General features: G+C 38.7%; 1 protein-coding gene across 1 annotated transcript; it reads left to right on the top strand.

Annotated features, from left to right (window-relative positions):
• Positions 1-1,408: 1,408 nt before the first annotated feature.
• On the top strand, positions 1,409-20,345 carry AASDH (aminoadipate-semialdehyde dehydrogenase). The gene is given in 16 exon segments (XM_036382141.2): positions 1,409-1,449; positions 2,519-2,769; positions 4,718-4,838; positions 5,533-5,867; positions 6,623-6,815; positions 9,072-9,313; positions 10,631-10,737; positions 11,194-11,366; positions 11,889-11,949; positions 11,952-12,080; positions 12,568-12,686; positions 14,004-14,841; positions 15,947-16,110; positions 16,688-16,813; positions 18,039-18,170; positions 19,201-20,345. Coding segments are annotated over 15 exon segments (3,369 nt in total). The 5' UTR covers positions 1,409-1,449; positions 2,519-2,539; the 3' UTR covers positions 19,600-20,345.
• Positions 20,346-20,541: the final 196 nt, after the last annotated feature.

Below are 20,541 nucleotides of genomic sequence, written 5' to 3' on the forward strand. Positions count from 1 at the left end.
CAATGCTGAATCTTTATTATCTATTTGTCAAAATCTTAAGTTAAAGAGGAGATACTTTTAAATGTCATTCTATTCTGACAGCTGGATTTATGCTTCAGGTTCCTAGACAGAATCACATACAGCCAACACACACACCAGTGAGTGTGCTGAAGAAAACTCTGGCTGCTTTAGGTGTCGCTATTTGCATTAATATTTTACTGTGAAACCATTCCTGCTGCATTACCAGCGTGCAACTGTGCCAAACTATCACTTAGAGAATGTGACAAACATTCTCTAAGTGATAGTTTGGCACAGTTGCACATTGGTGCACATTGGTTGCACATTGGTTCTCTAACTTCTCCCATGCAAACATTAAAAATGGCTATGAACTGGCCTTCTCGTTCTCTCCCCGAGGCATTACCGGCACCATGCGCAGGGGTTTTTAATGACACCTCGAATGCGCCTCGAAGGCAAAGTAAATAATTTCCTGTGAGGCCGGAAAGGCACTGGCACAGGCTGCCCAAAGAAGGCGTGGATGCCCCATCCCGGGAAGTGCTCAAAGCCAGGCCGGATGGGCCATTGAGCAGCCTGGTCCAGTGAAAGGTGTCCCTGCTCGCAGCAGGGTGTTGGAAGTAGAGGATTTTTAAGGACCCTTCCAATCATTAATATTCCATGGTTCTATGACTTTGAGTCATTAAATCACCACGCAGCCCCCAGGGCAGTTCCGGTGCCCCTTCCCCCAGCACGGCTCCCGCTGCCCTCACCCTCACTCCCCGCTGGCCGCCCTGAACCGTATCTGGGGGGAAGCCCAGCCCCGGCCGCTCCCCGCTCCCTGTTCGCCCCCCGGGAGCCGGGCATGGGCTGGCGCAGGGCCGCCCCTGAGGATAGTCAGGGATTGCTGCAGGGACCGCTCCTGGAGCGGCCGAGCGTTCCACCCGCTCCCAGCACCGGAAAGGGTGGGAGGCCCGTCCCGCAGCCCGGACGTGACATCCCCGCCCGCCTATGGTGGTACCTCCGGCAGGAAGGCCCGTACCACCTCCTGGGCCCGAGGGGGAGGATACACGGGGACCGAGACGAGTGAACTGTGAGAGTGAGGGGAAGAACCCTGCCCTTCGCCCGAGCCACCTGTATTTGTTTTTAGCCCCTTTCCCATGTCTGCATACAGCGGGGAAGGCTTTGGCGCGCTCGCTGTGCCCCTCTCTCTCTCTCTCTCTCCCCCCCCCTTCCCTCAGGAAGCAATGGCGCATGGCTCTGACGGAGCAGGCGCTGCTGGTGCGTACCCAAACGGCGCGACGGCCACTGGCCAATGAGAGCGCGGCATTACCGCGTCCCGCCAATCGGAGGCGCCGCCGCTGGCGGGCTGGGGCGGGGCCAGGAGGGCACCGGGAAGTGCCGCGGGCCGGGGATCCCGAGGAGCGCTGGGAGCCGCCGGTCTGTGTCCGTCCCGTGTCGGTCCCGTGTGGAAATGGGGTAACCTGAAAGAGGAGAGTGGGGGCCAAAGCCTGGATTCGTCCGGTCACCGGTCCGGCCTTGGCGGGAGGGCTCTCGGGGCAGAAACGGGCGCCAGCACGAGCAGTGCCCCAAAAGTTCGCGTGTTGAGGGTTTCTGCTAGTGAAGGAAGGATTCGTATTTCACAATTCTATTGAAAGAGTTACTAATTAATTAAGCTGTGTTAATGAATTTATCAGTTCAGTGATGCCCAGCTTTAAAAATAAAGTTGTAGCGGTGAGGAACAAACTACCTCAGTACAAGTCAAGAATCCAGCTTTGCACCTTTTGCAGTCTGAGGCGTGGTAGAGCTGTGTATTCTCTGCCATGGATCTTATTTTTTTCCTTCTTTTCTGGTGGTGTTCTGTGTGCCTTTGTAGTCCGACTGAAGCGTTAAAGTGAGACGGTGTCTGGTGTGTGGTTCTTGCATGTGAAAAATGCGTATTTTATGATTGGCTTTTCGCAAATATTAAAATGCATATTATAAGTGTTGTGTTAGAAAGTAATGCTGTATTCTCTTAAGTAGTGTGTTAAATATAGTTTTAGGTTATAAAAAATGTTAAAATAGAAACTATGCTATGTATGATACTTTTTTAAAGAAAGGACTTGCAGCGAAATAGCAGCCACAGAACACCTAAATCTTTCAGAGAAAAAGGATTTATTGCCCTCTTATCAGAAGAAACGAACTTCTTCCCGCCTTGAAGGCGCTGTTGGGATTCAGAGGAAGAAGTTGACGATGACCAGACCGAATCCTGTATTTGAATGGAATTTATGCATCATGTATGAAATGTATGAATATGCAACATGTTTTTAAGGGTTAATCCTAAAGACTATTGTTTTTAAGGGTTAATCCTCTGTTAACGTGTGTCCTTTTTCAGGCTCATGCTGCCCAGAAAAAGTTACCCGGACATCCGTAACTCTTTGTTGTCTCATATTGTCCTAATTCAAATTGTCCAAATTATTATTCTTCTAATTGCATTGCTATTCTTATAACCATTTTATTACTATTAAACTTTTAACATTTCAAAAACGCGTGATTTTTGCCCTTGCAGGAGCGGGGCGCTGCGGGCGCGATGAGGCTGGCGGAGCTGGTGGCGCGGGCGGCCGGGCTGCACCGGGACCGGGCGGCGGTGTGCTTCCATGGGGGCCGCGGGCAGCCCCCGGCCCAGCGCACCTACGCCGCCCTGCTGGGGCTCGCCCTGGAGCTGACAGCTTTCCTTCAGAAGCACTGTGACCTACGAGGCAGATGGGAAATAGGCCTTTACTGCTATCCAGGAATAAACCTGCCCTCTTGGATCTTAGGGTAATGGCTTGAATGCTTGCACTTTTGTGTTGGTTTTTTAAGGGTTATCTCTGTTAAAGCAAATTTTGCAGTTTGTTTATATTTTTAACAACAACAAAAATGTTGTTGTAATAGCGTAGTAGTGCCACCCCAGTGCTGGAGTCTTGCATCATTTAGGGAGAAGATGGAAATATGACAATCTTTTGAAAAGCCATTGCTGAAATATTTCTGAATCTTAAGCCTTAAAGCTGTAAACTGTCTGTAGCTGCATCCTTTCTTTAAAAGTGATTTAACATGTTTATAGAAATACGAAAAAATTAATGACCAGCATATTTATTCTGCTTGTTTAAAACTGGAAGTGATCTGACAGAAAACATCTATTGAGAAAAGGACTGTGCAGGTTTTTTTAATGAATGGTCTTGCTGGCTATAAAAAGAAGGACGTTTTGAATGCAAATTCCATGTTTTAAGGTAAATAAACATACATTTAATATTCCATTACAAATATTACGGAAAGAAGTAATAGGCATTGTAACACTAAAGTGGTGTTAATTAACTGATAGCTAGGAAGTTGAAATGCTTGTGATCTCAACCCTTATGATAATCCATTAATTTTTAAAATCTTGCTTCTGCTGATTTTAGAAATGTCTAATTTCTATGTATCCTTTATATAGGTATCTTTTGTATTCCTAGCATTTATGATGGAATAGACAATCACAGGATCACAAGCCTATTTTTTTCAGCTGATGAATACAGCAGCAGTTGTGCTTCCTAGGGGCATGGCCTGCGTCGGTATCTTCCTGTTGTTCACACCTCATGTAAAATACAGAATGGCAGCAGAAGAGGTACCACAGTGGAGGATAAGGATTTCAGTGGAGTGAGAAAGCAGTGTAATCATAAACCCCCCACAAGCACTGAGGAACTTTCTCACCAGTCAGGAAAGCTTCTGCCCCAGTGCAGCAGGTTGCTCTGACATGTTGTGCAGGCACATCTCAGGAGGTGTTCAGAACCTGACTGTACAAAGACCTGAACAACCTGGTCTGCTGTCACAGCTGGCTCTGCCTGAGCAGGAGGTCGCACTGATGTCCCTTGCTGTCTGATTTGTCCTGTATCCCAGTGAACTGAGTGTAACAGTTTTCTATTGCTGTGTGAGGAGATTGGATGTGCTGGGGCTCTTTGATTCGTAACGCTGTGTGACGCAGGGCAGGCTGAAGCGCTTGCCGGCACAGGAGCTGTAGGAGCATCGGGATGCTGCCCTTGCCACGTCTCCCTTCCAGACCTTGGTGCTACTGCAGTGACAAACCTCTTGCACAGACAGGAAGTATAATAAATAAATTGTACCTACAGTACAGGACATACTGGGTTCTGTACAGTACAGAACCCAACAGCAGAGCAGATGTGAGGAGTTTTGGGGGTGGTTCAGCGCTTGTGGCTCTCCAGGAGCGCCACTGGAGGGTGCGGGGCAGGGACCAGGAGCGCCAGGACTTGGAGCTCCTCCGCCTGCCTTGTAGGAAAGACATCCCAGGGCCTGCTTAGATTTTCTTAGGCTGCATTCTTTGCACTCGTAGGAAAGTGTTTTTAGCCTGTGGGGTTTTGTTGCTTTTTAGAATACGTTTATACGTGTTGTATGTGGTAAATGGAAAGGTTCTATTTCTGTTTCTAGTCAATATCAGAAGGTTTTAGAATGTGATGCTGTTGATGTCAGTGATACCTTTTGTCATCACTGACTTGCTTGGCCTGAGATAATATTGAATGTTTTCATCTAGCTTTAGTCTTTTCCCTTGCTGTAAAAGACCAAAAAGCAACACTGATTTTCATCTTACTTTGTTACCAACAAGGTCTTTAAAAGTCATGTTATAACTATATTCTCTAGCTCAGGCAACTATAAAGGTAATAAAAGAAATTTTAGCAAAATCTAAGAGGATTTTCTTATTTTTTTAAATTCTTTTAAAACATTTGTCTTTTATTAGAATCCTTCAAGTTCCAGCTGCCTATTCACCTATTGATCCAGATGCACCACCAACCATATCTTCTTACTTCATGAAGAAAAGCAACCTGCAGTATGTTCTTGTTGAGAATGACAAAATAAATGTAAGTGTTCAGGCTTCTATAGGACTCATTAAAGGGCAATTTAGACATATAGATATGCAAATTGAATTCTGTTTTAATTAGCTTGGATGGAGTGCTTTTGTTTTTTCATGGCAAAAGGTTGTCTTTCTTATTCAGAAAGGAACATCTTTAAAATCAAAAGTACAAAATATTTCTCTGTTCTTCAAAATAATTGCCTTCTTTCCTGTTACACTGTTGTTCAGGCAACCTTGTTGGGCACTAATATTGGAAGACTTTTCCAGACTTGTTTCTTTATATATCAATGCTAAGAGTTGGAAATCTGCAGTAGTTAAAAAAGCTCCTGCATTTAATACTTGGGTTTCTCTTTGTCTAACTCATCCCAAATCTTATACCCTCACTCATTACAAAGGGAATAGACAAGTTGCAATTCAGATTCCTTGGTCTTCTGCAGTGGTTTTTTTTTTTATATTTTCCATTTCCTTTTTCCATTTGCTCAGATAACTGTTTATTTTGCATTTATGAAGTGTGCATTCACTCATAGTTAATTTGTAGAAATACATGAGCTTATAACTGTCTGACGTGTGTCCTCCTAGAGTAGAGGTATGAAAAATCAGAATTGTTTGTATGAAATGCTGGTTTTTGTTTCATTGCATGCATGAAATAACAACAGTGCCTTCTGAGTTCCACTTTTTGAATTGTTCATTTTCTCTTGCAGAAATTCCAAATGTCCCATGCTGGTTGGTTTTACCACAATTCCTCTGCCATAGAACATATTGGTTTAACTCTCTTCCAAATGAGCTCAAGCAACACTGATTTCATTTCAGAAGTAGACAATGTGAAAAGTAGATGTGAACCTTCCAAAGCTGTGGGTAACTCACAGCCAGGAGTTTGCCCAGACCAAACCAAAGTAAAAACATCAGAAGCAGGATACATGGACGCTGGCCAGAAAGACACTGTAGCATATGTCTTGCATACATCAGGAACTACAGGGATCCCCAAAATAGTCAGAGTGCCTCATAAATGTATAGTGCCTAATATTCAGCATCTTAAGTAAGTAAGCGTGGTTTTCAGTTTTCATTTCAAATGCTTTTACAAATTTTAGGATTTTTGTGTAATACTTCAGAGGAGTGTACATAGGGTTTTTGCTGACATGGCTTCACTTCTTCCTCCTTATCCACCTTTGTGGGTTTTTTGCTTTTATTTCCAAGTAGACTCATATAACAGTTTGTTTCTCTATCAGTATTATACTTAAATGGTGCTTTGCCTTTGGTTTTGGGGGCTGTGTTTCAAATAGTACACTGTTGCTCTAAGTTTTGTACCATCATCTGTCTTGTGGTTTAAAAGAAATAGAAAATAAAATTAATCATTTGTTCACAGTTATAGTTACTGTGTTCTGTAGTTCTTAATTCATAATTCTTTTTTAGATTAGCCAGATATCTTCTCTTTCATTTCATATTAAATAAATTATTATGGAAAATACAATATTTTTCCTGTCTTGTCTTTTCCTTTCTTCTTCTTTGCTTTTTCTTCTTTTATATTTATCCTTTTTTAATGAGCATCTGCTACTCAAAATATGCCTTTCTGTGAACTCTATTGGTGTTGGTGGGTATCTTCATAAAGCACATCATTAGTGAAATCAACGATTACAGTCCAGGAGCTCTTGCTCAAATTACATGTCTACATATTCAGAGCCTTTAAGATCTGAGCTTGGCTAATGCATTTCTTTCATGCTTTCATTCTTTTAGTTGGGAAGGGTTTTTTCACTGCATGCATCAGATTTGTAATTCCTTGCTTTCTTGTTTTAGATCCATATTTGAGATCACACAGGATGATGTGCTGTTCCTGGCATCTCCTCTCACATTTGACCCGTCTGTGGTTGAATTGTTCATGGCTCTGACAAGTGGAGCCTCTATTCTTATCATACCAAACACCATTAAAATGATGCCTGTGGAGCTCTCTGCTGCTCTGTTTCACCACCACCACGTGACAGTGTTGCAGGTAGGCAAAATTATGTGTCTCCAGTGTCTTGCTCCTCACTTTTGCTAATGCTTTTTATCAGCCTAGAGTCTAGTGTTAATAGGACAGGAGTGTTCTTGCTCAAAGGCAATATAGCTATCCTTTTTGTTGTAGACAAACAGCTGTTAGCTGTCTAGAAAATTACCATTTGATCAAAACCTCAAACATTTTGTGATAGAAAACACTAAGCTGAAGATTATTTAAAAAACCTTTACTTATTAAGAATTAAATGAATTATTCTGTTAATTAAACTTTTTGTTCTGAAGAACCTGGTAATAGAGTAAACTGTTAAAGACATTTTAAGCACTTTTTACTGGGCTTGATCTTGGAGTATTTAGTCATAAACAAGTTTTAATGTTAGTTTTTATGCTAACAGTACAACTAAACCTGTCCTAATAGGGTGGTAAAATGTTTGTCATTTTTACAATAATGAGAACAAGGTAATAATTGATTTCAGAGCAATACTTACTGTTTTCATGTCACCTGCTTATATGAGGCTACATCCATCTCTTATGTCCTAAAATAGATCATCTCCTATATGATTTCAATTTTAACAGTTTTAAAGTTTGCAAAATTTACTTGAAGCATCCAGCATGGCTGAATAAGCCTGGCCTGTACCTGTAGTCCTGTCCTGTTTCTCTTGTCCTGTCACTTGCTACGTGGGAGAAGAGACCAACCCCTGTCTGTCTACATCCTCCTTTCAGGCAGTTGTAAAGAGCAAAAAGGTCACCCCTGAGTGTCCTTTTCTCCAGGCTAAACACCCCCAGCTCCCTCAGCTGCTCCTTATAGGATTTGTTTTCCAGACCCTGTTCCATTCCCCTTTTTTTTTTTTGTAACAATGGTGGTAGTTGAGATTGTAGGGTTTAAATTTAAGATAAATGAGTAGTTGGCTGAAGATTCCACAGCAGGAAAAAATCCATTAGTTACAAATCTTTTGTAACTATTCTCTGCTCTTATTTTTATTTGTTAGGATTGCTATAAATGGTGTAGATGATCCTATGATACACAAGTTTCATGTACAGTTTAGCTCATTTGCTTTTAGGAGAAAAATTTCTAAGATATTGCTCTCTATGAGCAAGACTTTTAAGACTTTTTAAGTCTTTTAAGACTTTTAAAGATATATTTGTTAAACATGTTAAGCAGTAATAGAGAAGGGCAGAATTTCATGAATGAATATTTTTGAAAAGACTTTCTAAGAAAAGTTTTATTTGTTTTTGTGGGGTTTTTTTTGCCACTGTCCTAATCTCTGAAGGAGGGGCTTCTCAGCTGAATTATTTACAAAAATGTTCTCCTTACAGCTTAACTGATGGATGAGTAATTTTATGATATTTCTTAAAAAATAGAAAGACATTACCTCTCCCCATTGAATTTTTTAAGCAGACTGGAGAAATCCAAAAATAATTATGAGGGATGGAAGAGTATGCATTTTTCCCTTGTTTTGTTGCTAAAATTTCACTAATGTTAAAATTATCGATTGAAAAAAGATGGTCTTCATCTATTACTAGAAAAAAAAGAACCTGGTAAGAAATAATCCCATTAATTTTCCAGTTCTCTTACTAGAAAAGTAGGCAAGAATGAGAGTGAAATGTGCCCGGTAAAATGATTTACTGTTTTTTTCCTTTCAGTGAAAGAGCTCTACATCACCAATAGTTTTCTAGAAATAGTTGTTTAAGGAAACTGGTTTGGGTTTGGAGGATTTGGGTTTTGTATCTTTCCTCCCTGCTTATTTTAGTGAAAGCTTTGAGAAAAACCCATTCCCGTAAACTGTTCTATTTGCATAAATCAGGGACAACCCAGAATCTGACATCCTAGGAATTTTTAGCATTATATAAGTTCTTTAAATTTTTCTATGCACATTAATCATATATTTTTGCTGTAACATTCTGGAATGAAGGGAAAAAAGGCTCAGACAATAACATAGAGAGAATACTGTGTTGCTTTCTGTTTCCAAGTAATTAACAACAGAACTAATGTGCATACACTTGAGGTAATAACTGAGACACAAAAGAGAACCTATAACACACCTGAGTAAAGAAGAAGCTTTGCAGAAGAACATAGATTTATGCTGATAGTGTTCATTAAAGGCCTTATAAGAAACAAAATCTCACAAAACACCATTGTGATGGCTGGTACGTAGATGTTTAAAAGTACATAATACAGCTGTATACCAGAAAGGTACACAGACACTGATAAACTGTAACAGGTCTTTCTCTTTTTTTTAAAATATGTATCATTCAGGCAACACCAACACTTCTCAGGAGGTTTGGAGCTCACATTATTAAATCAAGAGTGTTGTCTGCAAATACTTCACTTCGTGTCTTAGCCCTTGGTGGTGAAGCATTTCCTGCACTGAGTCTCTTGAAAAGTTGGAAGCACAAGGAGAACAAAACAAGCATTTTTAATCTCTATGGTATTACTGAAGTGTCAAGCTGGGCCACTTGCTACAAGATTCCTGAGGACGTTTTTAGTGCTGATTTTAGGTAGGAAAATTCACTGTTCTCAATGGCTTGGCATGTGAATGATGAAAATTACCAGAAATAGAACCTCAGTCTCCTGTTACCAGGGCTACTGAGTCCTCATGAGTGTTTATACTGGTAGAAGTTACATTTGGGTGTATGTAGAAACAGAATAATCCATTGTCTCATGAGCCACTACAGCCCCCACTCTCCTATTTTAGTAGTGTGGGTGACAGAAATTTGTCCAAAGTGGCTCACCCAAGGTTTCACAGTAATTTAAACTTCAAGAAGTACTTGCTTTTCATCATTTATCACTCTGTCATATTTCACTCCGTTTCTGACTTGTTTGGCATTTTTTCTTCATGTTATTTTATAGAGTCATGAAAGGTACTTCCCATTATCTCACTGTTTAATTTTCTCTCTGAAATGTGTGATTATTCCATGCCATAATAATTATACATGCAGTTTGAGTTAAATGTGTCCTACAAAAAGGGATGGTTTGCACAAATGATGTGATGTATTAACCTGGTGCTTAAACCCTTGAAGACTAAAAATGGTGGATTGTCATGAAGTGTTCTTACATTCTCATGTAAAACTAATTTTCTCTGAGTTCAAACAAAAAATGTAATACTTTAAAATAGAAATTGAACTGGAATCCATGCCAAAGTTATTTAAAGTTGCTTTAAGTTTTAAGTTTTGCTTTACTGAAGAAAATGTATTATTCTATACTCTCACTCAGAAAGAGCTTCTATATTCAAGAAATCAGGTCCTGCAACTGCTTGAAGAGGCTGAAGAATGAAGGGAAAGGAAGGAGTTGGTCAGAGAAGTCTATAATAGATACATGACATTGAAATGATAGTTTCTTGTATTTCAGTCTTTTCTGAACTGAATGTTTTCTAAATCTTTTTTTGAACTTTTCTTAACTGTACTTATTAAAGTAGAGTAAAAACTCAAATTAGGCAGGGAAAAATGAGTTAGAAAGCAGTTCCACATGCTTAAATTGGTTGACTTGATGGATGTTTCAATCTGGGAGACTTAAAAGTTGACTGAAATGATTGGGGTTCTCTCAGGGTATTTCAGGGTCTATTCAGGCCTTACTTTCTATAGTTCTGTGGAGTCTTCTGGTATATATCAGTGACACCCATGCACACTGATAAAGTTTTTGAATTTTTAATAAATTGATATCTTTTTAAAGAATAAGCATTTGTAGAAAGAATTCCCAAGTATCTATCTTTGCTCTAATGCCAGTCTTTTAAAAATCTACATGATACCAGGTTTCTGGGGCAGTTGTTTTGTGTTCAGAAGAGAAAGACTTCTACTATTTCTCTCTAATATATTTAGAACAGATTTTCCTGTACCTTTGGGATCGCCGCTCCTTGGAACAAAACTTGAGGTCAGAGATGCCAATGGATCTGCAGTTCTTGAAGGCGAGGGACAAATATTTATAGGTTGTTTTATGTTTCTGATTCTTCTAAGAGGCTGTTCTTAATTGATTGAGTTTTAATAATATATTGATTATTTTACTTGATATTTGCCTGTGATATACAGATTACTGTAGCATTTTAAGTTCTGATTGGGCTGGGAACCTTCTGATAGTATTCTAGGTTGTTGGAATGATGAACAGGAAAGTACTATCATTTTATCTGCAGACTATGCCTTTATTATATTGATTTCTTTTTCCCTTCTTGCATTTTGACATTCTCAGCTGAAGTAATTTCTGTGTATTATCTGAATTAACTGCATAGCCAAAACTGCACATTGCAGAAGTTTGGACATCGATAATAATATTTCAATATTTCTTATAATTCATGGTAAAGTTTAAGAGAATTTGATAAAACACTCTCTATAATTTTCATTTACAGTTTGCTATTTTATATATATGACCACAATCTTTTTTTGTCTAGGTGGTGAAGAACGAGTCTGCTTTCTTGATGATGAAATAACTGTGCCACTGGGTACAATGAGAGAAACAGGGGATTTTGTAAGAGTGGAGAATGCAAAGTTGTTCTTCTTGGGTCGGAAGGACAATCAGATTAAACGCCACGGCAAACGTTTTAATATTGAATATCTGCAGCAGGTACGTGCTCACCTCCACAGAGTACAGCCACTATAAAAAGGCAGATATAAGAAACACACTGTTATCATCAGAAATGGATATTTGCTTGTTTTCAGATGACTTTTAGGAGTCTAAAGGAATTTGGTGGGTGTATTATAAAGAATCTAGGCACATAATTTAGGGAGGAGTTTGTTCTGAGTTCTTGGGAATCTGTTTTATTGTATGGTTTCTTCCAGAAGAATTGAAAAATGTATAAACGTCTGAAAAGTACTGAGTATAGTGATTGTTCTACAAGACTGAGTGTCACATTCCTGGATTATATCTCGTTCATGGCATTTTGGCAAATAATACATATATCTCTGAGTTTATTTTTATGTGAAGTACAACTTTCAGTTACAAAAGAAGCTATTTCATAGGATGTTATGTAGGAATGTGAGAAAAATGCAGTTTTTAAAGGTGTGTGGTTTTTTTCATTGTTTTTTGCTTCTTTTACTCTATTGATGAAATGCATTTCAAAACAAGACTAATGTTTTTTAATTACAGGTTGCTGAAGATCTTTGCCAGGTAGAAGCTTGTGCAGTTACCTGGTACCAACAGGAAAAACTTATCTGTTTGTTTTACCCAAAGATGATTTTGAAGAGAGAGAAACATTTAAAGAACTCCAGAAGCATCTACCAGCTTATGCAGTGCCTGATGAGATTGTAGTGATTAAAGCTTTGCCTTTAACATCACACGGTAAATGAAGCTATTAAGAACCCTTGCCACTTGTTTTAATTTTTTTATTGACCAAAATCCAGTATCTGATTCATGCTTTTAGAATATGTACATTAGATAAGTAATGCCTAGTAGGAAATAATGGCCATGTATTATTATGTTTTCTTGATGATGTTTCATTTGAGAGTCAAAGAGTAATGGAAAATCAATTTAGTTTTAACACTGCACATTTCTTACCTCATTTGCTCCTGTTGCAGTCTGCAACAGAACCCTCCCTTCTGCTGAGGAAAAAGCAGGCCTTGAGGTGGGATTCTGTGGGAGGGGAAAATTTTCAAAAACCTTACTGGTTTTCATGTAGTTGATCAACTGTGTAAAAAAATGCAGATGCAGTAGAGTCTGAATAAGGAAACACATACAAGAATAGAGGGACTGTTTGGGCAGAGCAAGTTTTGAAAGTGCTAATACTAAGCGAGCAATGAAAAAAAATCGTCCTTTATTTTCTACAAAGGCAAAGTTGATATATCTGAACTGAACAAGATTTACCAGAACCATCTAAACTCCAGAAGGCGTGACAGTAAGCTGAGTGACGCAGAGGAATTGTGGGAAAGATTGCAGTATTTATGGAAGGTAGTATTTTGAGCTGCCTTTTTATCTTTGCAAGTGGATCATTATACATGTGTCAGGAATTAAATAGTTTTAAGAAGTATGACTAATGCAACCAGAACATTCTAGCTGCCTATAGATTTAAGCAGTACAGCTCTATTCTATTCAGTTAATACTTAAATATAGTTCCTCTGCAGTGGCCAAGATAGAGTCATTTTTATTTCTCTATCAGACAAAACTGCAGGCTATGAGGTGTAAGCAATCAGCATAGAAAGGATGTAATGTCAGTAGCTTTTTAAATGCTGCTTCACATGCCAAAAGCAGGAATCACTAAAGAAAACAAGGAACTGGGACATGGGAACTTTGTAAAGAATTAGCTGCTGTGTTAGTAGAGTTTCTTATTTCTCAAGATAATTATAAATTGAAGAATCCTTTTTTTAAATAGATGGCGCAGTTGCACAACTGTCTCTTGGACTGCCTGTCTGGATTGTTTCTAAATTTCTGTGCTAAAGCCTTGTTTTTCAAGGTATTGAGATATGATGCCAAGCAGTATTACTTTGTTTCTCAAAGGCTGATTTACAAGTTTCACCTGAAAGTGGGATTAGCTGTGGCCTAGGACTTGAACAAGTAAATGTAGTGTATTTATTTGTCTGTGCCAATCCTTTTCACATTAATGAAGTGATAACCCAGGGGATTAGTTGTGTCCTAGATCCATTATGGACAGCAGAAGGTGGCTTCCAAAACCAAAGGGTTTGGATTTGACATCCAGACTTAATAACAAGGGAGTGTGGTGAGAGGTGACTCAGTTATTGCTGTTTGTTGTAGTAACAATGCCAAATGCAAAATCTTTCATGAACTGAAGGGCTTATAACTTCAAAAGTAGGTAGGTAAGTAGGTTACTTAAATAATTTAGAAGTAAAAAAGAACAGTTTATATAAGCTTTGTTATTAAAATAAAACACCTAAACTGATTTTATCAAAAGACATCTATGTTTTATCTGCAAAGTTGTCATTGATAAATGGTATTGAAAATGGCCAATCAATATATAGTACAGTTCCCTTTAATTCTTTACACTGCAGAATTGGCATTGAGCAAGACATTTTGTAGTACAGAATTAGTATCTCCCTACTTCCTCATTCCTCCCCAGTTCTTGTTCTATCAGTCCCTCTGTTGGCACTAACATTTTTCAATGATTTTTTGCAGAGTAGTGAATTTTCTCAGTTGTTCATTTTTAGCATGACTTTAGGTGTTCAGGTGGATTCTACCCCACCTGAGGTTTTATGTGTGTGACATGGTATAACACCTATGGACTGATACCTCTTTCCCTCCTTTTATCTCTAGTCTGTCCTTGGACTTCCATGTGATTCCACTGGAATTTCTAAAGATGCAGTATTTCTGTACAGTGGTGGAGACTCCCTAAAGGCACTACGATTTTATGAAGAAATTGAGATATTAGTAGGCAAAGCTCTGCCAGGACTCCTTGAAGTTATTCTCAGCCACTCAATTGAAGAGGTTTACAGACATATTCTTAAAATGCTGTTTGCAGATGAAGAACAATTAATGAATCCTGACAATGTTGTGAAAAGAAAATTAAGAAGGAACAGTGGAGAGCAATTCCATGGAAAATACATTAAACTGGCATCTGAAAGAGGTCTTGAGATAGCTTCAGGATTAATTCCATTTATTGCCCTGAACAGAGGAAATCATCTTTTCTCTATGAATTTCACCAAGTCTTCCATGCAGCCCAAAAATACAGTACAGGTAGGAGTGGAACTGCTACAGCAGCCCTCCTCTCTGCATTCCAAGATTCCAGCTGTAATGAAAAGCCATGTGCAAGGGTCTGAACTGGAGAATAGAATTTTAACACTTGAAAACAAGGCAAATAAAAATGACCATTTCTCTGTTCAGCAAATCCATGCAGAATGTAGTCATTCATCAGTGGCAGAGCTGGCATTGTGCGTGAGGTGGAGGTCAAACACCAGGAAATGTGTTGATGCATCACCACTGGTTATAATACCAGCTAAAGAAGAAGTATCTGCATCTGTGTATATTGGCTCTCACTCCCATGCAATGCAGGCAATTGGTCTAGATCTGGGAGAAATAAAATGGGAGAAGACCCTTGGAGATCGTATTGAGTCTTCTGCCTGTGTATCCAAGTGTGGAAATTTCATTGTTGTTGGTATGTCTTTTGCTTCAGCCTTCATTTTCAATTCTTTTTTCTGCTAAATACAAGATGAATGACAGAGAATCACATTCCTTATCTCTGGTTGTCCTCCATCCATCAACTTCCACATCTGCCTCAGACCTAATTTATTGTAAAATAGAAACAGAAGGAAGAAGTAATTTAAGTTTCATGATAACTAGTGATGGAGCTTATCTAACATAAACACTTGTGGTTTGTTATATCCCGGTTTATTAATAAGGAATAATCAATGGCTACAGTTTCTTTTTTAGTGGTAGATTAAGCTGTGACATTTAAACTTGTTTATGGGAGTTTTAGAAAGAAAAATAGTATAGAAAGGTAATAGAGTCTTAAATGTCTTGCTGAATTAATAGAGTTAGAAATTAGTACATGGTACCTCATACTGTTTTTCACAGAGTTTAATTATCTCATTTGACTCTTCTTTCTGGAAATGTAAAGAACACATTTGGATTTTTTTTTTGGTTTTGTCATATCTGTTGTCAGCAGAGTTGCCATTATTTATCTTGCTGTCATCTTTTTAGCTAATATATCTACGTCACTGGTTAGCACAGATGGCCAAGTGGTGGCGTTTTTTTAGTGCAACTCTAATGTTGCCATCTTTTTGTTTGTAGTTTGATTGCTGTTCACTCTTGATCATAAAATTGAATATTTCATTAACATGAAGGAGTTTCTATGATGGCAGTTCAGTTTTCAATAGAAAACTTACAAATTTTATTCTTTTAACACGTTTGTTTTCAGAAACAACCTAGACAAAGAGGTAATTTAAAAAATTTCTGTTCTCCCTTTTCAGGCAACTCACTGTGTTTTCTACTATTGTTACTGAAAAATTTGATGGAAAGATAGTGAAATAAGTATGTTCTAAATGTAACTTAGAAAAAACACACAGAACAATCATCTTTGACTGTATCAGCAAAACCTTTGAGCTAAAAACACAGGAGGAGCTTTCAAAAATATTTTGAAACTCAACCTTATGAATAATCCTATTTCTTTCCAGCAGTGATGCAACTAACAGCATAAGTCACAGCATAAATGCAAATAATCATTATTCTTTTTTTTCCCCATCATGTTTTATTCCACATAGGTTGTTATGATGGCTTGGTGTATGTGCTTCAAAGCAGTGATGGAGAGATACACTGGACTTTTGTCACAGAAGACACTGTGAAAAGCTCTGCGGTTGTAGACCCTTCCAGTGGACTGGTCTACATTGGATCTCATGACCAACATGTGTATGCTTTGGATATTTATGTAAGAACACTGACTCACTTTTACTTGTAGAACAATAAATATCCAATTTAGACACTATTTATAGTGCACCAGAAGAAGTTCCACTGGTGTTAGTATTCTTAGGAGTCCACAATCACACTTCTGAAAGTTAGGCCTGCTGTAAGTGGGGTTAGAATTATGTGACAGTAAACAGTTTTAGTGGTGTTCTCAGTTGTGGTTCTTGTGCTATTAGTCCTGGTTGAAACCAAATATTAAGTTTCTTAATAAGTTCTCCATAGGTGTTTCAGAATAGGGTGTCTAGCTAGAAATAGAACTGTGGTTTTCAATCTTACCTTGTAAATGCGAAGATGGAGGCAGATGGGAAATAAAAGGGGCAGATACTGCATTTTCATTAGCTGAATTTATTTTATTTACTGGAAGAGAAACCAATGGCACACGTGTTGCTTCATGGCGTGTAGATTGTCTTCACTTCTTAACTGGTATTTGCTGAGTAAACACAGTACTTGATAATGTTTGACATGCAAAGGTCTTTGTAAACCTGATGTGCTCCAACTCCAATTGAAAAATTGTTTATTATTCTTTTTTCATGTACTTACAGAAAAAGGTGTGTGTATGGAAGTTACACTGCGAAGGTGGAGCTGTGTTTTCATCTCCTTGTCTAAGTTCTTTTCCACATCATCTCTATGTTGCTACACTAGGAGGAGTATTACTGGCTGTTAACCCTGTATGTACCTTTGCTTATGTGTCTTTCAGCCAAATGTATTTCTGAAGTTAAGATTGCTATTCTAATGAAAGGGGAGATCATCATATGTTACCATGAAATATTTTTGACTCAGGGGCATTATAATGATATACAGGGTTACCATTATACTTCCCACACTTCAGAAATACACCTGGTGATAAGGAGGACTGAACTGACTTGGTTGAATTCACATGCTGACCAAAGGCCAAAGTTGCAGTCAGTTTCTTGTCATTCCTGTATCAGTAACCAGGGAGTGAGAGCAAGTATATAGATTTATTTCCTGTCCCCTCCTCCTTTGGCAGTAGGATTGAAAAAAAAAAAAACTACACAGAAATCATAACAGAATGCAGAAAGAAGCCCCTTCATTCTTCTTACTGCTTCCCTCCCCATATTTAAGAGCTGTCCTTTTAATCTCAGTGTGCAGTTCTGTTCTTTGCACTGGGGAAATGGCATTCTTGATAGATGTGGAGCAATTTCATGGTTTTCTGAGGCATTGTTGGCTTACAGCTGGTCCTGCCTGATAAAAAGGAGCAGGGAGTAGAAGCAGCTGTTACTGTTTCTGTACTCACACAACACAGAGCATCAATCCTAATCACCTTTACCTTCTGCCTACTACAGCTGTCCTCAGTAGTAACCAGTCTGCTATTAGAAAACCAGTGCATGGTTTGGCAGCAAGAGTGGACTGTGCTTAAGAAAGGATATTTTTTTATTCTATAATCCACAGTAAGAGGTAGTTGAGAAACCCACCCAAAAGTGAGTCTGTGCCTTCCTATTTTTGTGAATAATCCTAATTCCTGGGAAATGAGCAAGATACAGTAGGAATGCATTGTGACAGTCATAGATAGTGAGTTGCAACATGTCATAGAGTATCAATGTAACTTGATTCCAAAGTATCTCTGCTTCATTGGTCGTTGTCACATACTGAGCAGATGGGAATGAAATTAAAAACTGAATCTGGCATTTATTAGAAGTACTGCTAATACACTCTTAATTATCATTATTACTTTGTCTATGGCGAGCAAGAAAATTATGTTTTGATCACATTTTTGTTTTGTGTGGGTGTTGTTGTTGCTGTTGTTTTGGTTTGGGGGTTTGGCTTTTTATTCCACACTACATAAGGGCTGGGTCAGGCAGTGGTGGAAGGGTTGTTTTGTGCTGTTTCTTACAGTTGTATTAAGCATCAGATTTTCCATGCTCCCACTTACAGGTGACGGGGAGTAAGATTTGGAAAAGCAACCTTGGAAAACCACTCTTCTCCTCTCCTCACTGCAATGAGAATTACATCTGTATTGGGTGTGTGGATGGAAACTTATATTGTTACACTCATTCTGGAGAAAAGGTAAAAGTGTTGTTGGGTTATAATGTCCAGCACAAAACCCTGAATAAGATTTTTTAGGACTGGTTTCTGAGGCTTAATGATTGACATGTACCTTTTTGTGAACCATACAGAAGTGCCTGTTGTTAGAGATGAGAAAGTAGAAAAACTGTTTGCCTAGGATAGTCCATGACAAAATCACAAACTCAAGTTGCCTGATGCAGTAAGAGAACATCTAGTTCTGACCTAATACCCAAAGTAAATTGTCAAGTTTAGTGTCAGCAAATGAAATTATTTCATTTGGAGCTTTCCAAGCAGGTTTAAGGTGTCTCTTCTGTAAGATGGTGGTTATTCAGAAGTAAAAGTTTCTTATAATTTTTATGCATTTGTCAAAAAACTGCCAAATCATAATTCTGGTAAAATATGTGTTAGCCTTCACATTGAATTAAGTGTGAGTATTTTTTTAGTTCCTCAGAGATAAATCTAGTTTGTATCTGGTGGTAAACAACTGACACCGTTCATTTGTTAGCCTGAGATGCAGTATTTATGGCAATTCCTGAGCCTTTTCTGATTATAAAATACATGTTAATCCATCCATACACTGCTCTCTGCTTGCAGCAGTGTTGCAGACCTGATACTCTCTTGAGGAGGGATCTGCACGTTGTTAACATAAGCAGAGAAAATCTTTATCCCAAAAGGAATATATGCCTTTCTGGCAAAGAATGACATATTAACAGGATTCTTGATGTTCATTACTAATTGTACGACAGCCCAAGAATATTCTTTTCCCAAATTGGCCATTTTTACGTGGGCCTCACTGAAGGTAGTAACTCTTCCCTCTTCCACATCTATTTTATGAGACTTTTATTGCTTACTCTCTGTGTAAAACCTTATTTATAATTTGACAAAGATTTACTAGACCTCACTGAAATCTAGTATGCTTTTGAAATTAAATGCTCTCCTATCAACAATGAGTCTATTAAAAAATTACAGTTGCTGTAAAACTGATAATGTAAAAAACCTTTGATAATGGGTGGTTATGTTCTTTCTGTAGGTTTGGCAATTTTCCACTAATGGGCCAGTGTTTTCATCTCCATGCCTCTCAAGTTTAACTAAGCAAGAAATATTTTTTGGCTCTCACGACTGCTTTATCTACTGCTGTAACATGGAGGGTAATTTACTGTGGAAATTTGAAGCCACTTCAAGTGTATATGGAACACCATTCGTTTTCCAAAGTGATGACTTAAATAACAAAATTCTCCTGGCAGCAGTATCTACAGATGGCAGAGTGTGGATCCTGAATGCCAAGAGTGGAACAGCAGAAGGAGTAGATAAGCTTCCAGGCGAGGTTTTCTCTTCGCCTGTAGTATGGGGAACAAAGCTTGTTGTTGGCTGTAGAAATGATTATGTTTATTGTCTGGATCTGTATATAGCAGGGAAAAGTAACAGCTAAGATGTTAGGCTGCTTCCTTGTTATTGTTTACCTTTGTAAACTGGGAGCTCACAGGTGCTCTCCACCCCTCTGCCTATTTTGCTGCAGGCAAGAGATGCTCCTTGCAGGCTTATCAGGTGGGATTTTGCATCAGGCAGTGTCCAGTGATGGAGAGAGGATGGCTGCTCAGCACCTTGCCAGACAGGGACAAAGTGTGTAAGGTGCCACATTCCACAGCTTGGATAGTAGGCTTATCTCCGAGGGAGGAGTGAATTGCTTTCTCTGAGTCCCTCCTCGCCTGTGCCTGGCTCTTCCTTGCACCAGACTAGTGTTTATCTGTCTGTCTGTCAAGATTTCTGTGCCAGGCAAGCTAACACAAGTCCTTTTTTGAATCTAACTTTTAATTTGATTTCTGGAGACAAAGCCTGAATTTCATATACGTGGAAGGAGTGACCTGTTTACTACAGGTCACTACTGTTTGTACAAACAGAATAGATCATCTTTTGTGGACATAGGCCTGTCATGGTTTAATTAATCTAGCATATACCTAAACTCCATTGAAGTCAGTAGGAGTTGCCTCTTGTATTCTAAAGTGGAAATAACACTATAAATATTTATTAAATTTCAATGACAGAAACAGTATGAGTTCTAAGATGAAGTGTGCACTGCTCAAATTAACCACTGTCAAATAGATTTTAAAAATATTTGAATGAATACTGTTTACGTTGTTTTCACAAGAACGATTAATAAAAGGTTGTGTAAATTGGGTTTTGTATTCTTTAACACCTTAGAAAAAAGTACCAGTGGTCTTGGTAATGAAAATCAAATACTTGCAGTGGCAAAAGTACACTTTACTGAGAGCATTTCCTAAGAGTCTTCTGAAAGAAGTGTAGTAGAAACTCTTACCTTACTTGCTCTCATCTACTTTGAATCCTGTGTAGTATGTAGTAGAGTTGTAGCACT

Source organism: Molothrus ater, chromosome 4, assembly GCF_012460135.2.
Source record: "Molothrus ater isolate BHLD 08-10-18 breed brown headed cowbird chromosome 4, BPBGC_Mater_1.1, whole genome shotgun sequence".
Taxonomy (NCBI): domain Eukaryota; kingdom Metazoa; phylum Chordata; class Aves; order Passeriformes; family Icteridae; genus Molothrus; species Molothrus ater.